The sequence below is a fragment of the Saccoglossus kowalevskii genome, chromosome 3 (genome assembly GCF_978046115.1).
Source record: "Saccoglossus kowalevskii chromosome 3, keSacKowa6.1, whole genome shotgun sequence".
NCBI lineage: Eukaryota > Metazoa > Hemichordata > Enteropneusta > Harrimaniidae > Saccoglossus > Saccoglossus kowalevskii.
Window position 1 is genome coordinate 15,240,416 of NC_140643.1, and position 17,923 is coordinate 15,258,338.

Below are 17,923 nucleotides of genomic sequence, written 5' to 3' on the forward strand. Positions count from 1 at the left end.
TGTTGAATGGTTATGAAATACAAATAAAAGTCAACTTAGTTTCATCGTAAGCGAATGATTCCGGTCTCGTATAAACGTTTGATGCTGTAGGATATCCGCCATGTTCTCTTAGGTCAAATAGGTCAAATCGCTAATTAACCAATCAAAAAGCTGGATGATGTCAACGTGTTCAAATTACCATAGCTTATTTAAATATATTAATGTTATTGAACGCAATGCGGAAGAGATTGGTGTTGTAGTACGATATTTTGGCTTGGATTTTGATGCGAAAACGGCATGATTTTTTTTAAATAAAAAAATTAGTTGTTTTTAAAAAATAAACTGGTCATCTGAAGAATAATTTAACATTGTTCACAGTGATAACAGCTCATTCTCGAAAGGAAGCTTACCCGCTCACGCTAGTCACGATAAAAATCATACACGTGTACTCTTGAATAGACAGACGTCAATGACCACGGTAAAACTTACTCTATTTTAGCCGGCAGGATTGATTGAAATGTCCAAAAAATGACGCCAAAATACACCTTAAAAGTCCCATTTTATTTTCTTAAATCCCATTTTATTTTTTAATCCAAGGGCGAATTTACGGCAGAATTTGGTCCCTCAAATAAGGGACACGTGAGCTTTGATTCTAACCGGATACATTGCACTGGGTCGGGGAGATAGTTTGCTAAACTTCCATGTATCTTTTGTCCAATGGGTACCTGTACTTCGAACATTCGCAAGTTTTCCTAGGTAGTGCGAGACAGCTTTGTCTTTTGACCTATTAGTTTTGTGCTGACCTCTTCTCCGCGTCTTGATGTTTTGTTTTGCTTGTCATAATACTCACTGATTGATGACTTTGTTTAGATTTTGAGTTACAACTCGGCCACGACCTTTGCTTTTACCGTGAAACATGAGGAAGTTTACGTCAATTGACGGACATTGCATTTTTTAAAAACTAATGAAGCACACTGTCTATCATCTCCATTTTTTCATTTGCTGATTTCTATTCTGAAAAATTCGACCGTCCGAAAATGCACCTTAATTTTGACTCTAAAAACACGTCACATTTCTAACACCAATTATTTAAAACCGGTCGAAATTTTGGAGTTTTTACGGTGCTTTAGATATCAGTGTGAAAGCTTAAAATTGGTTAATTATGCAAATTAGGTAATTAATATGTACAGATTTTAACCCACAATTATTCAGGTCTGTCTATTGTCCTACAGCATCCATGTACATTCATTGATATGTGATGTATAGTACCTGAGATATCAGTGTGAAAGTTGGTTAATTATGCAAATTAGGTGATTAATATGCACAAATATTTACCGGAAACTAATTGGGTCTGCATAATTCTAGATTCATTGAAATGTGATGATTAATACTTTAGATATCAGTAGAAAAGCTGAAAATTAATTATGCAAATTAGGTAATTAATATGCACAATTATTTACCCTAAAACTAATCAGGTCTCTGCATAGTCCTAAAGGATCTATGTACCAAGTTTCATTGAAATGCGATGATTAGTACTTGAGATACCCGTGGAAAAGCTGAAAATTAACTAATTATGCAAATTAGGTGATTAATATGCACAAATATTTATCGAAAACCATCAATCTCTGCATAGTCCTTGAGTATGTAAGTACCAAGTTTCATTGAAATGTAATGCTAACTACTTATATCAAATGCTGAAAATTAATTAATTATGCAAATTAGGTAATTAATATGTACTGATATTACCATAAAAACTATCAGGTCTGTGCAGTGTCGTATGACATCTATGTACCAAGTTTCATTGAAATGTGATGATTAGTACTTGAGATATCAGTGGAAAAACCGAAAATTGACTAATCATTATGCAAATTAGGTAATTAGTATCCACTGATTATTACCAAAAACTAATCAAAACCTAGCATTAGTTCAGAGCATCTATGTACCAAGTTTCATCAAAATCCAATGAGTGGTTGTTTAGATATCAGTGGTACAGTCATGGAACCACTAAAAAATAGCTAATTATCATGCAAATTAGGTAATTAACGAGCATGGATTTTTACCAAAACCTAATCAAATCTGCGCATTGGCCCAGAGCATCTATGCACCAAGTTTCATCAAAAACCGATGTATGGTTCTTGAGATAGCAGTGGAACAGTCGGACACACATACACACATACACACACACATACACACATACACACACACATACACACATACACACATACACACATACAGACACACTAACTGCAAAGACTCCCATTTTGTGCTTCACACATGGGAGTCAAAAACAAAATCAGCCATTTTGAATACATGTATATATCTATAACATGATGTATAATGAATATATAAAAGTTGAACATAATCAGTCAAAGCATGTCAGAGATATGTCTCTAGAAGCCCATTCATTATTAAACAAAATGGCCGCCAGTCAACCATTTTGAATCCGATCATAAAAATAAAATGACATGCATCAGGAACCCATAATGTCTAATATGTATGTACCAAGTTTGAACGATATCCATCCATAAATGACAGAAATACTTGATGATTTTTTTTAGCACAACAATGGCCACCATTTGGCCAATTTGAATAGGATCATGAAACCAATATATTTGTATATCTATGACATGATGTATAATGAATCTTTAAAATTTGAACATAATCAGTCAAAGCAAGTCAGAGATATGACACTAGAACCACATTCATTAAAACAAAATTGCCGCCAGTCCGCCATTTTGAATCTTATCTGAAAAACAAAATGAACAAGGTCCAATGTATATACTAAGTTTGAACAAAATCCATCTGAAAACCGAGAAATGCTTAATTTTGGTGATTTTCAGTACTAAAATGGCTGAAATTCGGCCATCTTGAATCAGATTGTGAAACAAATTGATGTGCATGTGTATAATGTCATGTATGATGTCATGTATGATGTATGTGTGAAGTTTAATTGTGATTGGTACAGGTATTTCTAAGATACAGGTGCACATACATGCATACATGTGCACATGCACATAAACACAAGTCCCCGTTTTCGGAATGTGTCTGAACGGGGACTAACAAAGTGTAAGAGAAATTAAAATGAAAAAGTGGGGGTTCCATGGTAGCTATGGGCAATAAACAATTATTTGATTTCAGATTTAGTATTGTTGTTTTTAAATAGAGAATAGCTGCACTTACATGTATCTGATTAGTGAAAGTGTCTTTAATGTTATGTAATTTGGGGAAAAAAAGACATTTTTTAAAACTGACCAACATATATCAATATGTAAAACTGATCAACAATTTTAAATATTTATCAACTTTTAAGACTGCTGAATAATTTTAAATATTTATCAACATTTTAAACTGCTCAACAATCTTGAATATTTAACAACATTTTGAATTGCTCAACAATTTTAAATATATATATCAACTTTTAAAACTGCTGAATAATTTTAAATATTTATCAACATTTCAAACTGTCCAGCAATCTTGAATATTTAACAACATTTTGAATTGCTCAACAATTTTAAATATATATCAATATTTAAAACTAGATATATATATATATATAATATCAATATTTAAAACTGATCAACAATTTCAAATATTTATCAACTTTTAAGACTGCTGAATAATTTTAAATATTTATCAACATTTTAAACTGCTCAACAATCTTGAATATTTAACAACATTTTGATTTGCTCAACAATTTCAAATATATATATCAACTTTTAAAACTGCTGAATAATTTTAAATATTTATCAACATTTCAAACTGTCCAGCAATCTTGAATATTTAACAACATTTTGAATTGCTCAACAATTTTAAATATATATCAATATTTAAAACTAGATATATATATATATATATAATATCAATATTTAAAACTGATCAACAATTTCAAATATTTATCAACTTTTAAAACTGCTGAATAATTTTAAATATTTATCAACATTTTAAACTGCTCAACAATCTTGAATATTTAACAACATTTTGAATTGCTCAACAATTTTAAATATATATCAACCTTTGAACATTTACACTAATTCTGAAGCTTAGTTATGTTTGAGTATATAAATCAGCATCAACAACAAAATAGGCAGTAGGAGTACTTCATGAAAATTTTTTACAATGGTGACAAAACATTAAGGAATTCATTTTAGACAGAAATACTCAGGGTAGTCGAAACTCACAAATAGAAATATTGAATCACTACAACATAAATGTACATTGTATGAGGCAGTTTTATAAATTGTATAATATGTTTCTGACAAATAATATGAAGAGACCAATACATGAAAAAAATTAAGTGCCCTACAGACATAATTGTGTCAGTATAAACTGGTTGGATTTGAGCTGTCACTTTCATCTGCTGCAAATACTTTTGTTGGAAATTGAGCAATAACATAAGCAGCAATCAACTGATACACATCCAGTGCTTTTTATATGATTAAAGGAACACAAGCCCACCCTGACCTCAGTGAACCTATTGTGTGGATTTGAAAAAAGAGGATTATAGTTTGTAAAGCCTTCATGGGATACACCAAGCTTTTTTTTTTTTTTTAAATATTTTAGGCTCTTTTGAGTCCACTTAATATTAATTTCTCCTTTGACAGATTTACAAAGTTGCGTGTTAAGTACCCAATAAGCACAGAATGGGACCTCACCACAGCTAATTGAAACCTTCCATAACAAATCGCCATACAGACAGATTGGATGCAAGAAGCATATAAAAAAGCTACTGTCACATCAATTTAAGTGTATGCCTGCCGTGTAATTTGCAATCATTAATGTCACCATCGAATTGATAAATGTGATATTGGAAATCCTGAGGGGTATAGGTATCCAATGCATTACATGTACTTCAGACAGAAACAGAATATGCAAATTATGTATTTTAAAATGAAACTGACTAACATGGCTGGACAACAAGAAAAGTGGGGGCTCTGCCTTCAATTTACTGCACCCATCTGTGAAAGCATAGTGTGAATGAACTGTGTGGACATTTGCATAACGAAAAGGTTCAGGTCAAATTGAAGATATGTCATTGTCTTTATTATTATGGGTTAATTCCATTAGGAAACTGAACATAGTTAAACTTGGGTCACTGAACAAGAAAACAAAATGTCCAAAATGAAATGTCAAAATTTGCATTTTTGTACTGGTTACTATGGTGAAATTATTTCTTCATATCAGTTTTATGGGTGACATGACATAAATGAAAACTGATATGATATATATTATTGATTTCAAAAAATTGACATTTAATTTTAAAATTAGTAATTTTCCAGTGCGCAATATTTAGACTACCTTAAATGGTGAGTTAATATTTCACTCACCATTTTTTGATATACTCATAGTGACAGAATGTAAAATTGTCGATGGTTCTAGGAATAATTTTCATAATCCATACATAAACCAGATCAACATTTTGCATTTGTTCATTTGCATCATATGTGTTGCTCATACCAAGTGTATTTATTATAATGTCTTTGTACTTAGTTCCAACAAAATGGTTAAGGACACAATATCATAACAGGCATCTAGTCAGCTAGCCATTATGAATCAAATCTATTTGCATAGATAAACACAGAGAGACAGACAGACAGCAAACAAAAACATCCTTTTGTGCTTAAACATAGGAGTTAAAAAGTGCTTGATAAATGTGTCAGTAACATACATACCACATCGGCTATAGAATATTACAAATTAGCCAAATCTATAGTAAAGCCAAACATACATTAAAAAGATAGCAAGATGTTGAAGAAAAAATGGTAAATACCTGAGTTCCGGGCATAGCATTCCGTGCATCAATCAAAACAGGAATTCCCAGTATTGTTTGAATGCGAGAGGAATACACATGGTCTCCTAGGATACAGCAGAGCTTAGTTGTCATGTGAACTCTTAGTTGGTCCTTATATGCTACACAAGAGGATGAGAGTAAGAAAAAAAAATTGAAAGCAATTATAATCATATTACATACTGTACTTGAGAATTAAGATAATTTCAACTTATAGTCAAGAGTCTTTTTGAGTGAGCAACAGAAGTGCTCATTTAAATCTAACTTCTTTTTGTCACAATGAACTATTGGGGTAATGTATATTAATGTGTTGTATTATCATACAATGGGCAAGGTTTTCTGTTTACACTGGGAGGTTTGCTTTTCATTCCTTAGCTCTCGAGAGCGAGGGTTCTTTGTATTTATGTTGGTAATCGCCGCTGTGTCTGAGGAAGTACTATGGGGCATTGCATGATGGGAATGATAAGTCTTTTGATCAGTAAAATAATTTTAGAAAATTGAAAACTAGAGTGACTGTGAAATGAAGGTTGGTTTTAAATATTAAATATCATGAAATTTGGATGAAATAATGAAAGAAAATTGAAGTTGTATGAAACGTCAGAATCCAGGGGTCAAAATATGTCACAATACATCCATCAAGGTGGCTACAAAGTGTCAATAACTATGGATGCTGTAAAAGACTTGATTTGCAGTTTGCGTAAATGACTTGGGGAAAAATACATGCAAATTCTGTGCTTCAGTAACAGTATTTGCTGCTTTTTTGTGCAATGGAAATTAGTACAAGAAATGCTGCCAAAAGACATTTCGTTCTTGTAAACAAAACCACCATGGGACTTTTATCTTGAGAAATTGAGAAGACGAAAATCCCTTGGAATAGTCATTCTTGTGAAACAATGGACATACTTCTCCAGGGTATCAGAGTATTTTTGATTATTTAAAGAGGGAAACTGCTGCTTCATAGAAAGTTCAATCTCATTGGCCAGAGTAATTACCCTGCACATTAATGATTGGCCTAAGCTGGTTTAAGACGTTTTTAGAGGGGTGACTCGCTAGAAGTAGTTGCTGTGACTCCGCACTTTTCATTTGAGTTAATACAACAATTGTAGAGACATTGTTTTTCAAAGTGTCCAACAGTGAAGATATATCATTGAGCATAATCTGAGAAATAGTATGAACAGCATTTTTAAAGCTCCTGTTTCAGATCATGTTATAATATTAGGCTTAGTTTCAGAGTTTCATTTTTTCTTGTTCATAATTATTTACTGTAATAAAACACTTTCCCGTTCTGAAACCATTTCCAGTTATTATGATTGTGTACAAGATAGTTTTCCCTCACACACAATAAATGATAAGACAGGATGACATTTACGGATATGTGTGCGTATATTTCATGGATAAATAGGCCACTCCTTTGTTTCAATTCCAACTATATTTCTGGAAACGAAACTTGCAATGTCTCGATTGCATGTCTGGTAATTCTAAATACTATTTCGCAAAATTTGCCCAGCCTTGCACATACTTCTACCAGTCATTTAAGTCAACTCCCATAATGTCATTCACAGTGTAGGTTAAGATAGAAGCCTACTCATGATTTCAAATTTTCAGAATTTAATAATTTTTCCAATAAATTGTACTTCCGAGTAATATATGGATATTGACTTAAAAAAAGTTGGGGGTCACCAACTCAATTTTCGAGAATAGGATGGTTGTATTTTAGAAAATAGTGGTCATTTTGGCGCTATTATAACGATTTTAGCACAGGTTTCTATGGCAGATATAATACGCCATATCTTAAATTGTAGGCTGTTGACCTAGGATGAAACAATGATATATTGTAAATGTTGGGGTACTTTTTGTCGGTCTCAATTAGTTTAAAAATCTGAGTATTAAAAAGTGGCAAAAATAGAATTTGTCTTTAACATTGTGCTCCATGGAACTGTAAAGTTCCTCAAAATATGCCACTGTAACTAACTAACAAACAAATGAATGGTATTTCATGGTGTCATGGGACAATAGTGTCACGATTTTACACAATAAACCAATGAACATTGTCATGCGATTTATGACCACTTTCTCAAAAATTATGAGTAGGCTTCTACCTTAATGCAGATATATTGTAAATTACAGAGAGGTAAATACATTACATTACACAACAGTCTTTGTGCTGAGGCAGTTATGGTTCACAACCATCACCAGTTCTCTTGTAAACTTGTGTGAATGTATGGAGCTTAGGTTCATGCTGGACATTAACTGGATAGTTTAGGTATACAATAAATGATAACAGTACATATTTTAGACAGTTAAACATTCCTATACTGGATTGGAAGAACAATCAAATAACACCAGGTTTATTAAAGTCCCCTGGATGGGCAGTCACTAAATTCTAAAATTTTAGAGAATATTTTACTACATGTGTCAATTGGGCTGTAAAATAAATGTTTTCAACCCAAAACATTATATATACTATATACAGTATAAGGACAGATTGTGTCCCAAGTAAAATGGTGGTTACATCTACATGTACAATTGAGTTCATTCTAAGGTGATACACTCTTAAATATTGACAACCATAGAGGGCACTATTTGCTTTTGATTCTTCAAAGTTGTGCACATGTTTGTTTTTTGTAAGAGCATGACAAATTAGTGTCTTTCGGTTCATAAGAAACGCAACAAAAATACACTTAACCCTGCAAATACTACAGCAAAACCATTTAATTTTAGATTCTCTACTTGTTTATAACACTAAATATTAACACTGAACTTGAATATCAGGAAACACTCAAATGTACACCATAAGTGCTTATAAATTTTACTATCAATTTTTAATTTGCAATGTGCAATAATTATCTAAATGTACATCAGCTAAAGTTATTTACATAAAAAAAATGTTTGCTGTTTTTTTGAATTCAAAAATGTTTCTCTGTTATTAATAATAAATGATTAAATTGAAAAAGAGAATATTTGTAACTATATATAGCAGATATGCTTCTTGCTGAACAAGTCACTGACAAACATGCATGTCAGATGTGACATTTGTCAATGTTTGAGCAGTCACTTATCCAGATTGATAAAAACGTTGGCAAACATAATTAGCTCAAGTGTCTGACGCATATTCACAATCCTTGGGTGAGCATATAGTTTTTCCAGTCATAATTCTGGTTCAACATTTTTGACTATTTTTAATTATTTTTCAATAATTTTTAGATTATTATGGACCAGATGGACTTAATATTCCCTTAGCTACAGATCTTGAATAACATTTTGGGGAAAAAAATCGGGTTAAAACATTTTATTTTGTGAATGATGACGAAAATTGTTTTTGGCACTCGAAGGGTTAAACTACATGTATATAAAACCATTTCTACTGGATACCTATGAGTAAACAACTTGTCTGTTAAAATCAATCAATAACATAGTCATGCATGCAGAATGTGTGACCTAGTGCATCAATTCGCACGTGTAGTACACCATGCACTCCTCGACACATCACATACAGGAATTACATATAGGAATGGCATCTCTGCTGTCTCATGTCATCGTCATTGTACGTAGTACTACAGTGATGATATATTCCCGTTTTGGTGATCGATGTATTAAATCACTTGTTTATACGACAAGGCAAGGCTGGATAAATGATTGAGTGGCTACATGGCTATTTAATTAATTAATGTCCAAGAGCTAATTGATCAAGACACAGCAAACATTTGCAATATCTATGTGACTGATATCTAGTCTGCGTGGCTTTACTGTAAATGATGTTCACACAGAAAACGATACATTTACTTAATCAATGAAAAAAGTGCTTTTGATGAGTCATATGACGAAGAGCAAATAAAATGTGCAATGGGGAGAGGGTGGGATGTTATCCAAATTTCTGAAGAAACAACATTGTGATTGTGATTTCACCTTGTGAATACATTTGACCTTGGTCTAGTGGACATTTTGAACTAAAAATCAAAGTGTGTATGATTGTATTATTCAACAAGTCATGCATGGCACAGTCCCTGTTAGTTATCAAATTAAAGAGATATACTGTAGAATACTTTATTTTTGCTGGAATTAATTTTCGAGAAGGGACTTTTGCGGTGTTTTGTACGGAATTTATTTTCAGTTTTTGAATGCGACGATAATCTTGCTCATTTCCAATTATGCAATTGCAAGCACCCACTATGTTCTGTGAAGCTATTAGAATTACCTCCGATTGACGGAACAGATAGCTTTTAAATGCTCACAAAGCACAATAGTTTTTACAAATGCTGTGGTGACGGTTATTATTACAGCAACAAATGATGTCAGTGAGTATATGATTATTAACAATTATTCATGAAGCGATCAATTTGAAGTAGGAAATAAAGTTAGCAAGATCTGTAGAATGGCAACAGATAATCTATTCATAAATGGCATTGAAATAATTGAGCAATGCGTGAATGCGAAAAATATTGCTTTTATTCACGTTCTCATAACTGCTAATAAGTGCATGGCAGTTCATATTAGAACTTATTAGACAATTGTTCTATAAAATTCGTGATAGATCCCAAAAAAATAAAGATGGGCATATCAAGTCAAAATCTTTCCATGTACAAGTATCACTGAGAAAGACTACAAAGGTCAATACTTAACAGGTTTGAACTTCTGACCCAAAGATATCATATCTTGGTGTATTCCCAGGTGTTGCACTGTTTTGTACAATACTTTAATCACTTAATGTATGAGCATTTTTTGTTTCCTGAGAGTTGTAAAAAATATCTTTCATCGCATACGGGTACATTGTTTGTTGCAGCATCAAATAGAAGTAGTCATTGTTACGCACACCGTAGTAGGGGTGTACTTGTTGTATAAGTCGTATTTTGATAACAGTGTATAGTAAATCAATTTTTAATTAATGTGCACTTTGATTAGAGTTGCACTACTAGTACGATTGTTAGAAAATATGGGTATAGATTTTGAATTCAACTTTGAAACAAATTATTGCACAAACTGGAGACCAACAAACACACACATACATGAGACAGTTTTTGAAATAAACTGTTTGTCTACTATTGTATCATATGAAGTATATTTCCATTGTTTTTAAAAAAAAATTTTGAGCATAAGGAATACTCACCTTTCAAGGGCATCAACTCCACTAGTGCACACTGGTTGCTTTCACTAATAACTCTGTATTTAGTTAGCAGTTTCCTTGTGTTCCTCATTTTATAACTTCTCTTTGAACTGTCTTTCATAGGAGAAACCTGAAGAATGATTAATAATTCGTTCTGTCAGTCACAGGGCTTAAAGGGCAGTGGTCATTGCAGTGCGCATGTTGGAATTTCATGGAAATAAACAATGTATTTCACAAGCATTGTACCGGTATACGTCGCTATGAGTCCCATATCGATCAGGATGCAGCGCGATGACTACAACCCTTTAAATTTCAAGCTAATACATGCAATGTGCGTAATACAGTTCAATTTGTTCACCTCACTTTTGAGAAACAAGACACGATTCTCAGAGTACGATAATTATTTTGTCCTGCTTATAGAGTGCACCCTCAAAAACAAGTACTACTATTGCACATTGTATTGGGCCAGTGGCCTATACATGTAGTATGGAATAAAAATATTATTATATATCTGTTTAAATTATTTTTAATAAAAATTTTTAAGTTTAATACATATAACATAAAGTCAATGACTGATAGTGATATCACATACATGTGTATCAATTACTCACATTCCTTATTAAATGAATGTGTGCGTGTATTGAAAAATATTAAATTGAGCGAAGATATATTTCCATTTTTTATTTTATAGTATCTTGAACCAGCTAATGAGAAGACTAATGAGTAATAAAAAATTAATCCTTAAACAAAATTTGATACTACAGGTAGATATCCCATGAGAATGTCTCACAAATGACATCAAGGTCTCATAATTTTTTTTTTTTCAAAAGTGGGGCACAGAGGCAATTTTTTCATATTATATACATCAACTAGATCAGGCAATATTAGTGAGGAATTGGCATGAACATTAATAAAAACAAAATGGCTGCCAGTTGGCTACTTTTGTTTGAATCTCAAAAACTAACAAGCCATGCATGGCACAGTCCCTGTTAGTTATCAAATTTAAGATATATAGTTATGTTTATAGTAATATAGAAGGAATATAACCATGTCAGGAATATGATTTTTTTAACATTAAAATGATTGACATTTGTATCTGATCGTCAAACAAGTACTTGTCCATATTGCGAGATATTGCTATGGAACAGCATTCAAAATCAGCCATTTTGAACACATGTATATATATATATATATATATATATATAATATATATATATATATAACATGATGTAAAACGAATTTATAAAATTTGAATATAATCAGTCAAAGCATTTAAGAGATATGGCTCTAGAAGCCCAATTATTAAAACAAAATGGCCGCCAGTCAGCTATTTTGAATCCAATCTCAAAAATAAAATGACATGCATCAGGAACCTGTAATGTCTAATGTGTGTTATAAGTTTGAACATAATCCATCCATAAATGCAAGAAATGTTTGATATTCGAGGATTTTTTCAGCACAAAAATAGCACACTTTGAAAAAGATCATCAAACCAATATATCCGTATATCTGTGACATGATGTATAATGAATATTAAAAATTTGAACATAATCAGACAAAACAAGTCAGACATATGGGTCTGGAAACCCATTCATTAAAACAAAATGGCCGCCAGACAGCCATTTTGAATCTGATCTGAAAAATAAAATGACGTGCATCAGGAACCCGTAATGTCTAATGTATGTACCAAGTTTGAACGAAATCCATCCATAAATGCCAGAAATGCTTGATATTTGATGATTATTTAGAACAAAAATGGCTGCCATTCGGCCATCTTGAATCAGATCGTAAAACAAAATGATGTGCATCAAGGTCCTATACTGTCCAACGTATATACTAGGTTTGAACAAAATCCATCTGTAAACAACTGGGAAACGCTCGATTTTGATGATTTTTAGCACAAAAATGGCCGCCATTCGGCCATCTTGAATCAGATCATGAAACAAATTGACGTGCATATGTATGATATCATGTATGATGTATGTGTGAAGTTTGATTGTGATTGGTCCAGGCATTTCTAAGATACAGGTCCGGATGCACGCATAGACGTCAAAACATAAGTCCCCGTTTTTGGACTGCGTCCGAACGGGGACTAAAAACCATACTAGTAGACAACTCAGCAACTGGAACTCAGTACACAAGATTGTGAAGTTAGTTTTATGATACATGTACATGTACTAAAGTTTACATATGTGAGGCAAGAAGTTTGTTAATGAACTAAGATTACAAAATAAGTTTGTGCAATTTTCACAATTCAGAGTGTATTACATCAGTTGTGTTTACACAATATGTAATTTGAGACTTCATCAGGAAAATCATGTGTACACAAATATTCTAATTATATTAATTTTAATTTAATAAAAGTAATTTTCATTTGTTCCTGGTTATTTTACAGCTTATCAGGTAAATTTCATCCTTTGAGTGCCATTGTCAACATTTGGCACCATCTACTAAAAAGATTTTGTATAGTCTGCTCTGCCTCACATGAAATGTTGATAAATTTAAAAAAAAACTTTTTGATCAAAAACAAAAACCACTAAAAGAAACTGTTCATATGGTTCAAAATTATGATGAAATTTCATGAAAATTTTTAAAATGTGAAAATATCTGCATTGAATTCTGGATGAAAAAACCCATCTTGCACTCAAAGGGTGAACATTTCACAGCAAGGTTGTTCCCATAACTATACATGTACATGTAGTTATGGTTATTACAGCTTTACATACATACAAAGTATGAAAATAAAAATAGCTTTAGTGAATATCGTTGTAGTATTACTAATGAACTGTATAATTATACATTGGTTGCTATGTAAACAATTGGGTTAATCAAAATCCTTACCCAAGGTAATCATTTCTAGTCAAATAGCTAATAATTAGGCAAACCAGAAGTGGAAGCCACCCTCCATTGTTCACTGTAAACTATCATTAGTTGCCATCGCAAAGCCAGCCATGGATGTAAGATTATAAGAAGTTGCTGCTAGGATAGAGGTACAAAACTAGGACTCAGTGTACCTTATAAAATCAATGGTGTAATGGACATGCTTTGAATTCAATCATATTATATCGCCTGCAAACCAAGTGCATTGAAATGTGCGGATATGAATACAGCAAATCATGTGTGTGGTCATGAAATCATACAGATGATGATTCAGATGGATAAATTGGCAATAAAAGGATAGATGATGGAGACTGTATGATCACAGTAGCATAATCATTTGTCAACATTCTGGTTTATCCAAGTGTTTGGACATGGTACATCTCAGACAGGATCTCAATGTTGAACTATTTTGATAGTCTGGACATGGTACATCTCAGACAGGATCTCAATGTTGAACTATTTTGATAGTCTGGACATGGTACATCTCTGTCAGGATCTCAATGTTGAACTATTTTGATAGTCTGGACATGGTACATCTCTGACAGGATCTCAATGTTGAACCACTTTGATAGTCAGGACAAGGTACATCTCAGACAGGATCTCAATGTTGAACTATTTTGATAGTCTGGACATGGTACATCTCTGTCAGGATCTCAATGTTGAACTATTTTGATAGTCTGGACATGGTACATCTCTGACAGGATCTCAATGTTGAACCACTTTGATAGTCTGGACATGGTACATCTCTGACAGAATCTCAATGTTGAACTATTTTGATAGTCTGGACATGGTACATCTCTGACAGGATCTCAATGTTTAACTATTTTGATAGTCTGGACATGGTACATCTCTTACAGGATCTCAATGTTTAACTATTTTGATAGTCTGGACATGGTACATCTCTGACAGGATCTCAATGTTTAACTATTTTGATAGTCTGGACATGGTACATCTCTTACAGGATCTCAATGTTTAACTATTTTGATAGTCTGGACATGGTACATCTCTGACAGGATCTCAATGTTGAACTATTTTGATAGTTTGGACATGGTACATCTCTGACAGGATCTCAATGTTGAACTATTTTGATAGTCTGGACATGGTACATCTCTGACAGGATCTCAATGTTGAACCACTTTGATAGTCTGGACATGGTACATCTCTGACAGGATCTCAATGTGGAACTATTTTGATAGTCTGGACATGGTACATCTCAGACAGGATCTCAATGTTGAACTATTTTGATAGTCTGGACATGGTACATCTCTGTCAGGATCTCAATGTTGAACTATTTTGATAGTCTGGACATGGTACATCTCTGACAGGATCTCAATGTTGAACCACTTTGATAGTCTGGACATGGTACATCTCAGACAGGATCTCAATGTTGAACTATTTTGATAGTCTGGACATGGTACATCTCTGTCAGGATCTCAATGTTGAACTATTTTGATAGTCTGGACATGGTACATCTCTGACAGGATCTCAATGTTGAACCGCTTTGATAGTCTGGACATGGTACATCTCTGACAGGATCTCAATGTTGAATCATTTTGATAGTCTGGACATGGTACATCTCTGACAGAATCTCAATGTTGAACCATTTTGATAGTCTGGACATGGTACATCTCTGACAGGATCTCAATGTTGAACTATTTTGATAGTCTGGACATGGTACATCTCTGACAGAATCTCAATGTTGAACCATTTTGATAGTCTGGACATGGTACATCTCTGACAGGATCTCAATGATGAACCACTTTGATAGTCTGGACATGGTACATCTCTGACAGGATCTCAATGTTAAACCACTTTGATAGTCTGGACATGGTACATCTCTGACAGAATCTCAATGTTGAACCATTTTGATAGTCTGGACATGGTACATCTCTGACAGGATCTCAATGTTGAACCACTTTGATAGTCTGGACATGGTACATCTCTGGCAGGATCTCAATGTTAAACCACTTTGATAGTCTGGACATGGTACATCTCTGACAGGATCTCAATGTTGAACTATTTTGATAGTCTGGACATGGTACATCTCTTACAGAATCTCAATGTTGAACTATTTTGATAGTCTGGACATGGTACATCTCTGACAGAATCTCAATGTTGAACCTTTTTGATAGTCTGGACATGGTACATCTCTGACAGGATCTCAATGTTGAACCACTTTGATAGTCTGGACATGGTACATCTCTGACAGGATCTCAATGTTAAACCACTTTGATAGTCTGGACATGGTACATCTCTGACAGGATCTCAATATTAAACCACTTTGATAGTCTGAACATGGTACATCTCTGACAGGATCTCAACGTTAAACCATTTTGATAGTCTGAACATGGTACATCTCTTACAGAATATCAATGTTGAACTTTTTTGATAGTCTGGACATGGTACATCTCTGACAGGATCTCAATGTTTAACTATTTTGATAGTCTGGACATGGTACATCTCTTACAGGATCTCAATGTTTAACTATTTTGATAGTCTGGACATGGTACATCTCTGACAGGATCTCAATGTTGAACTATTTTGATAGTTTGGACATGGTACATCTCTGACAGGATCTCAATGTTGAACTATTTTGATAGTCTGGACATGGTACATCTCTGACAAGATCTCAATGTTGAACTATTTTGATAGTCTGGACATGGTACATCTCTGACAGGATCTCAATGTTGAACCACTTTGATAGTCTGGACATGGTACATCTCTGACAGGATTTCAATGTTGAACTATTTTGATAGTCTGGACATGGTACATCTCAGACAGGATCTCAATGTTGAACTATTTTGATAGTCTGGACATGGTACATCTCTGTCAGGATCTCAATGTTGAACTATTTTGATAGTCTGGACATGGTACATCTCTGACAGGATCTCAATGTTGAACCACTTTGATAGTCAGGACAAGGTACATCTCAGACAGGATCTCAATGTTGAACTATTTTGATAGTCTGGACATGGTACATCTCTGTCAGGATCTCAATGTTGAACTATTTTGATAGTCTGGACATGGTACATCTCTGACAGGATCTCAATGTTGAACCACTTTGATAGTCTGGACATGGTACATCTCTGACAGAATCTCAATGTTGAACTATTTTGATAGTCTGGACATGGTACATCTCTGACAGGATCTCAATGTTTAACTATTTTGATAGTCTGGACATGGTACATCTCTTACAGGATCTCAATGTTTAACTATTTTGATAGTCTGGACATGGTACATCTCTGACAGGATCTCAATGTTGAACTATTTTGATAGTTTGGACATGGTACATCTCTGACAGGATCTCAATGTTGAACTATTTTGATAGTCTGGACATGGTACATCTCTGACAAGATCTCAATGTTGAACTATTTTGATAGTCTGGACATGGTACATCTCTGACAGGATCTCAATGTTGAACCACTTTGATAGTCTGGACATGGTACATCTCTGACAGGATCTCAATGTTGAACTATTTTGATAGTCTGGACATGGTACATCTCAGACAGGATCTCAATGTTGAACTATTTTGATAGTCTGGACATGGTACATCTCTGTCAGGATCTCAATGTTGAACTATTTTGATAGTCTGGACATGGTACATCTCTGACAGGATCTCAATGTTGAACCACTTTGATAGTCTGGACAAGGTACATCTCAGACAGGATCTCAATGTTGAACTATTTTGATAGTCTGGACATGGTACATCTCTGTCAGGATCTCAATGTTGAACTATTTTGATAGTCTGGACATGGTACATCTCTGACAGGATCTCAATGTTGAACCACTTTGATAGTCTGGACATGGTACATCTCTGACAGGATCTCAATGTTGAATCATTTTGATAGTCTGGACATGGTACATCTCTGACAGAATCTCAATGTTGAACCATTTTGATAGTCTGGACATGGTACATCTCTGACAGGATCTCAATGTTGAACTATTTTGATAGTCTGGACATGGTACATCTCTGACAGAATCTCAATGTTGAACCATTTTGATAGTCTGGACATGGTACATATCTGACAGAATCTCAATGTTGAACCACTTTGATAGTCTGGACATGGTACATCTCTGACAGAATCTCAATGTTGAACTATTTTGATAGTCTGGACATGGTACATCTCTGACAGGATCTCAATGTTTAACTATTTTGATAGTCTGGACATGGTACATCT

General features: G+C 33.6%; 1 protein-coding gene across 3 annotated transcripts in view; it reads right to left on the minus strand.

The window, feature by feature from the left end:
- The window catches only part of LOC100367449 (mitochondrial mRNA pseudouridine synthase RPUSD3-like), a 66,412-nt gene that overhangs the window by 2,055 nt on the left and 46,434 nt on the right, over positions 1-17,923 (minus strand). Inside the window, exons 6-8 of one of the 3 annotated variants that reach the window (XM_085496807.1) lie at positions 10,869-10,995; positions 7,914-8,014; positions 5,753-5,886 (exon numbers count right to left, since the gene is read on the minus strand). In XM_085496807.1, coding sequence (XP_085352933.1) covers positions 7,938-8,014; positions 10,869-10,995 — 204 coding nt within the window. In that variant the 3' untranslated portion in view covers positions 5,753-5,886; positions 7,914-7,937. Of the gene's footprint in view, positions 1-5,746; positions 5,887-7,908; positions 8,015-10,868; positions 10,996-17,923 lie in introns of those variants that run through there. The other 2 variants (XM_085496806.1, XM_002730482.4) reach the window with 2 other exon arrangements.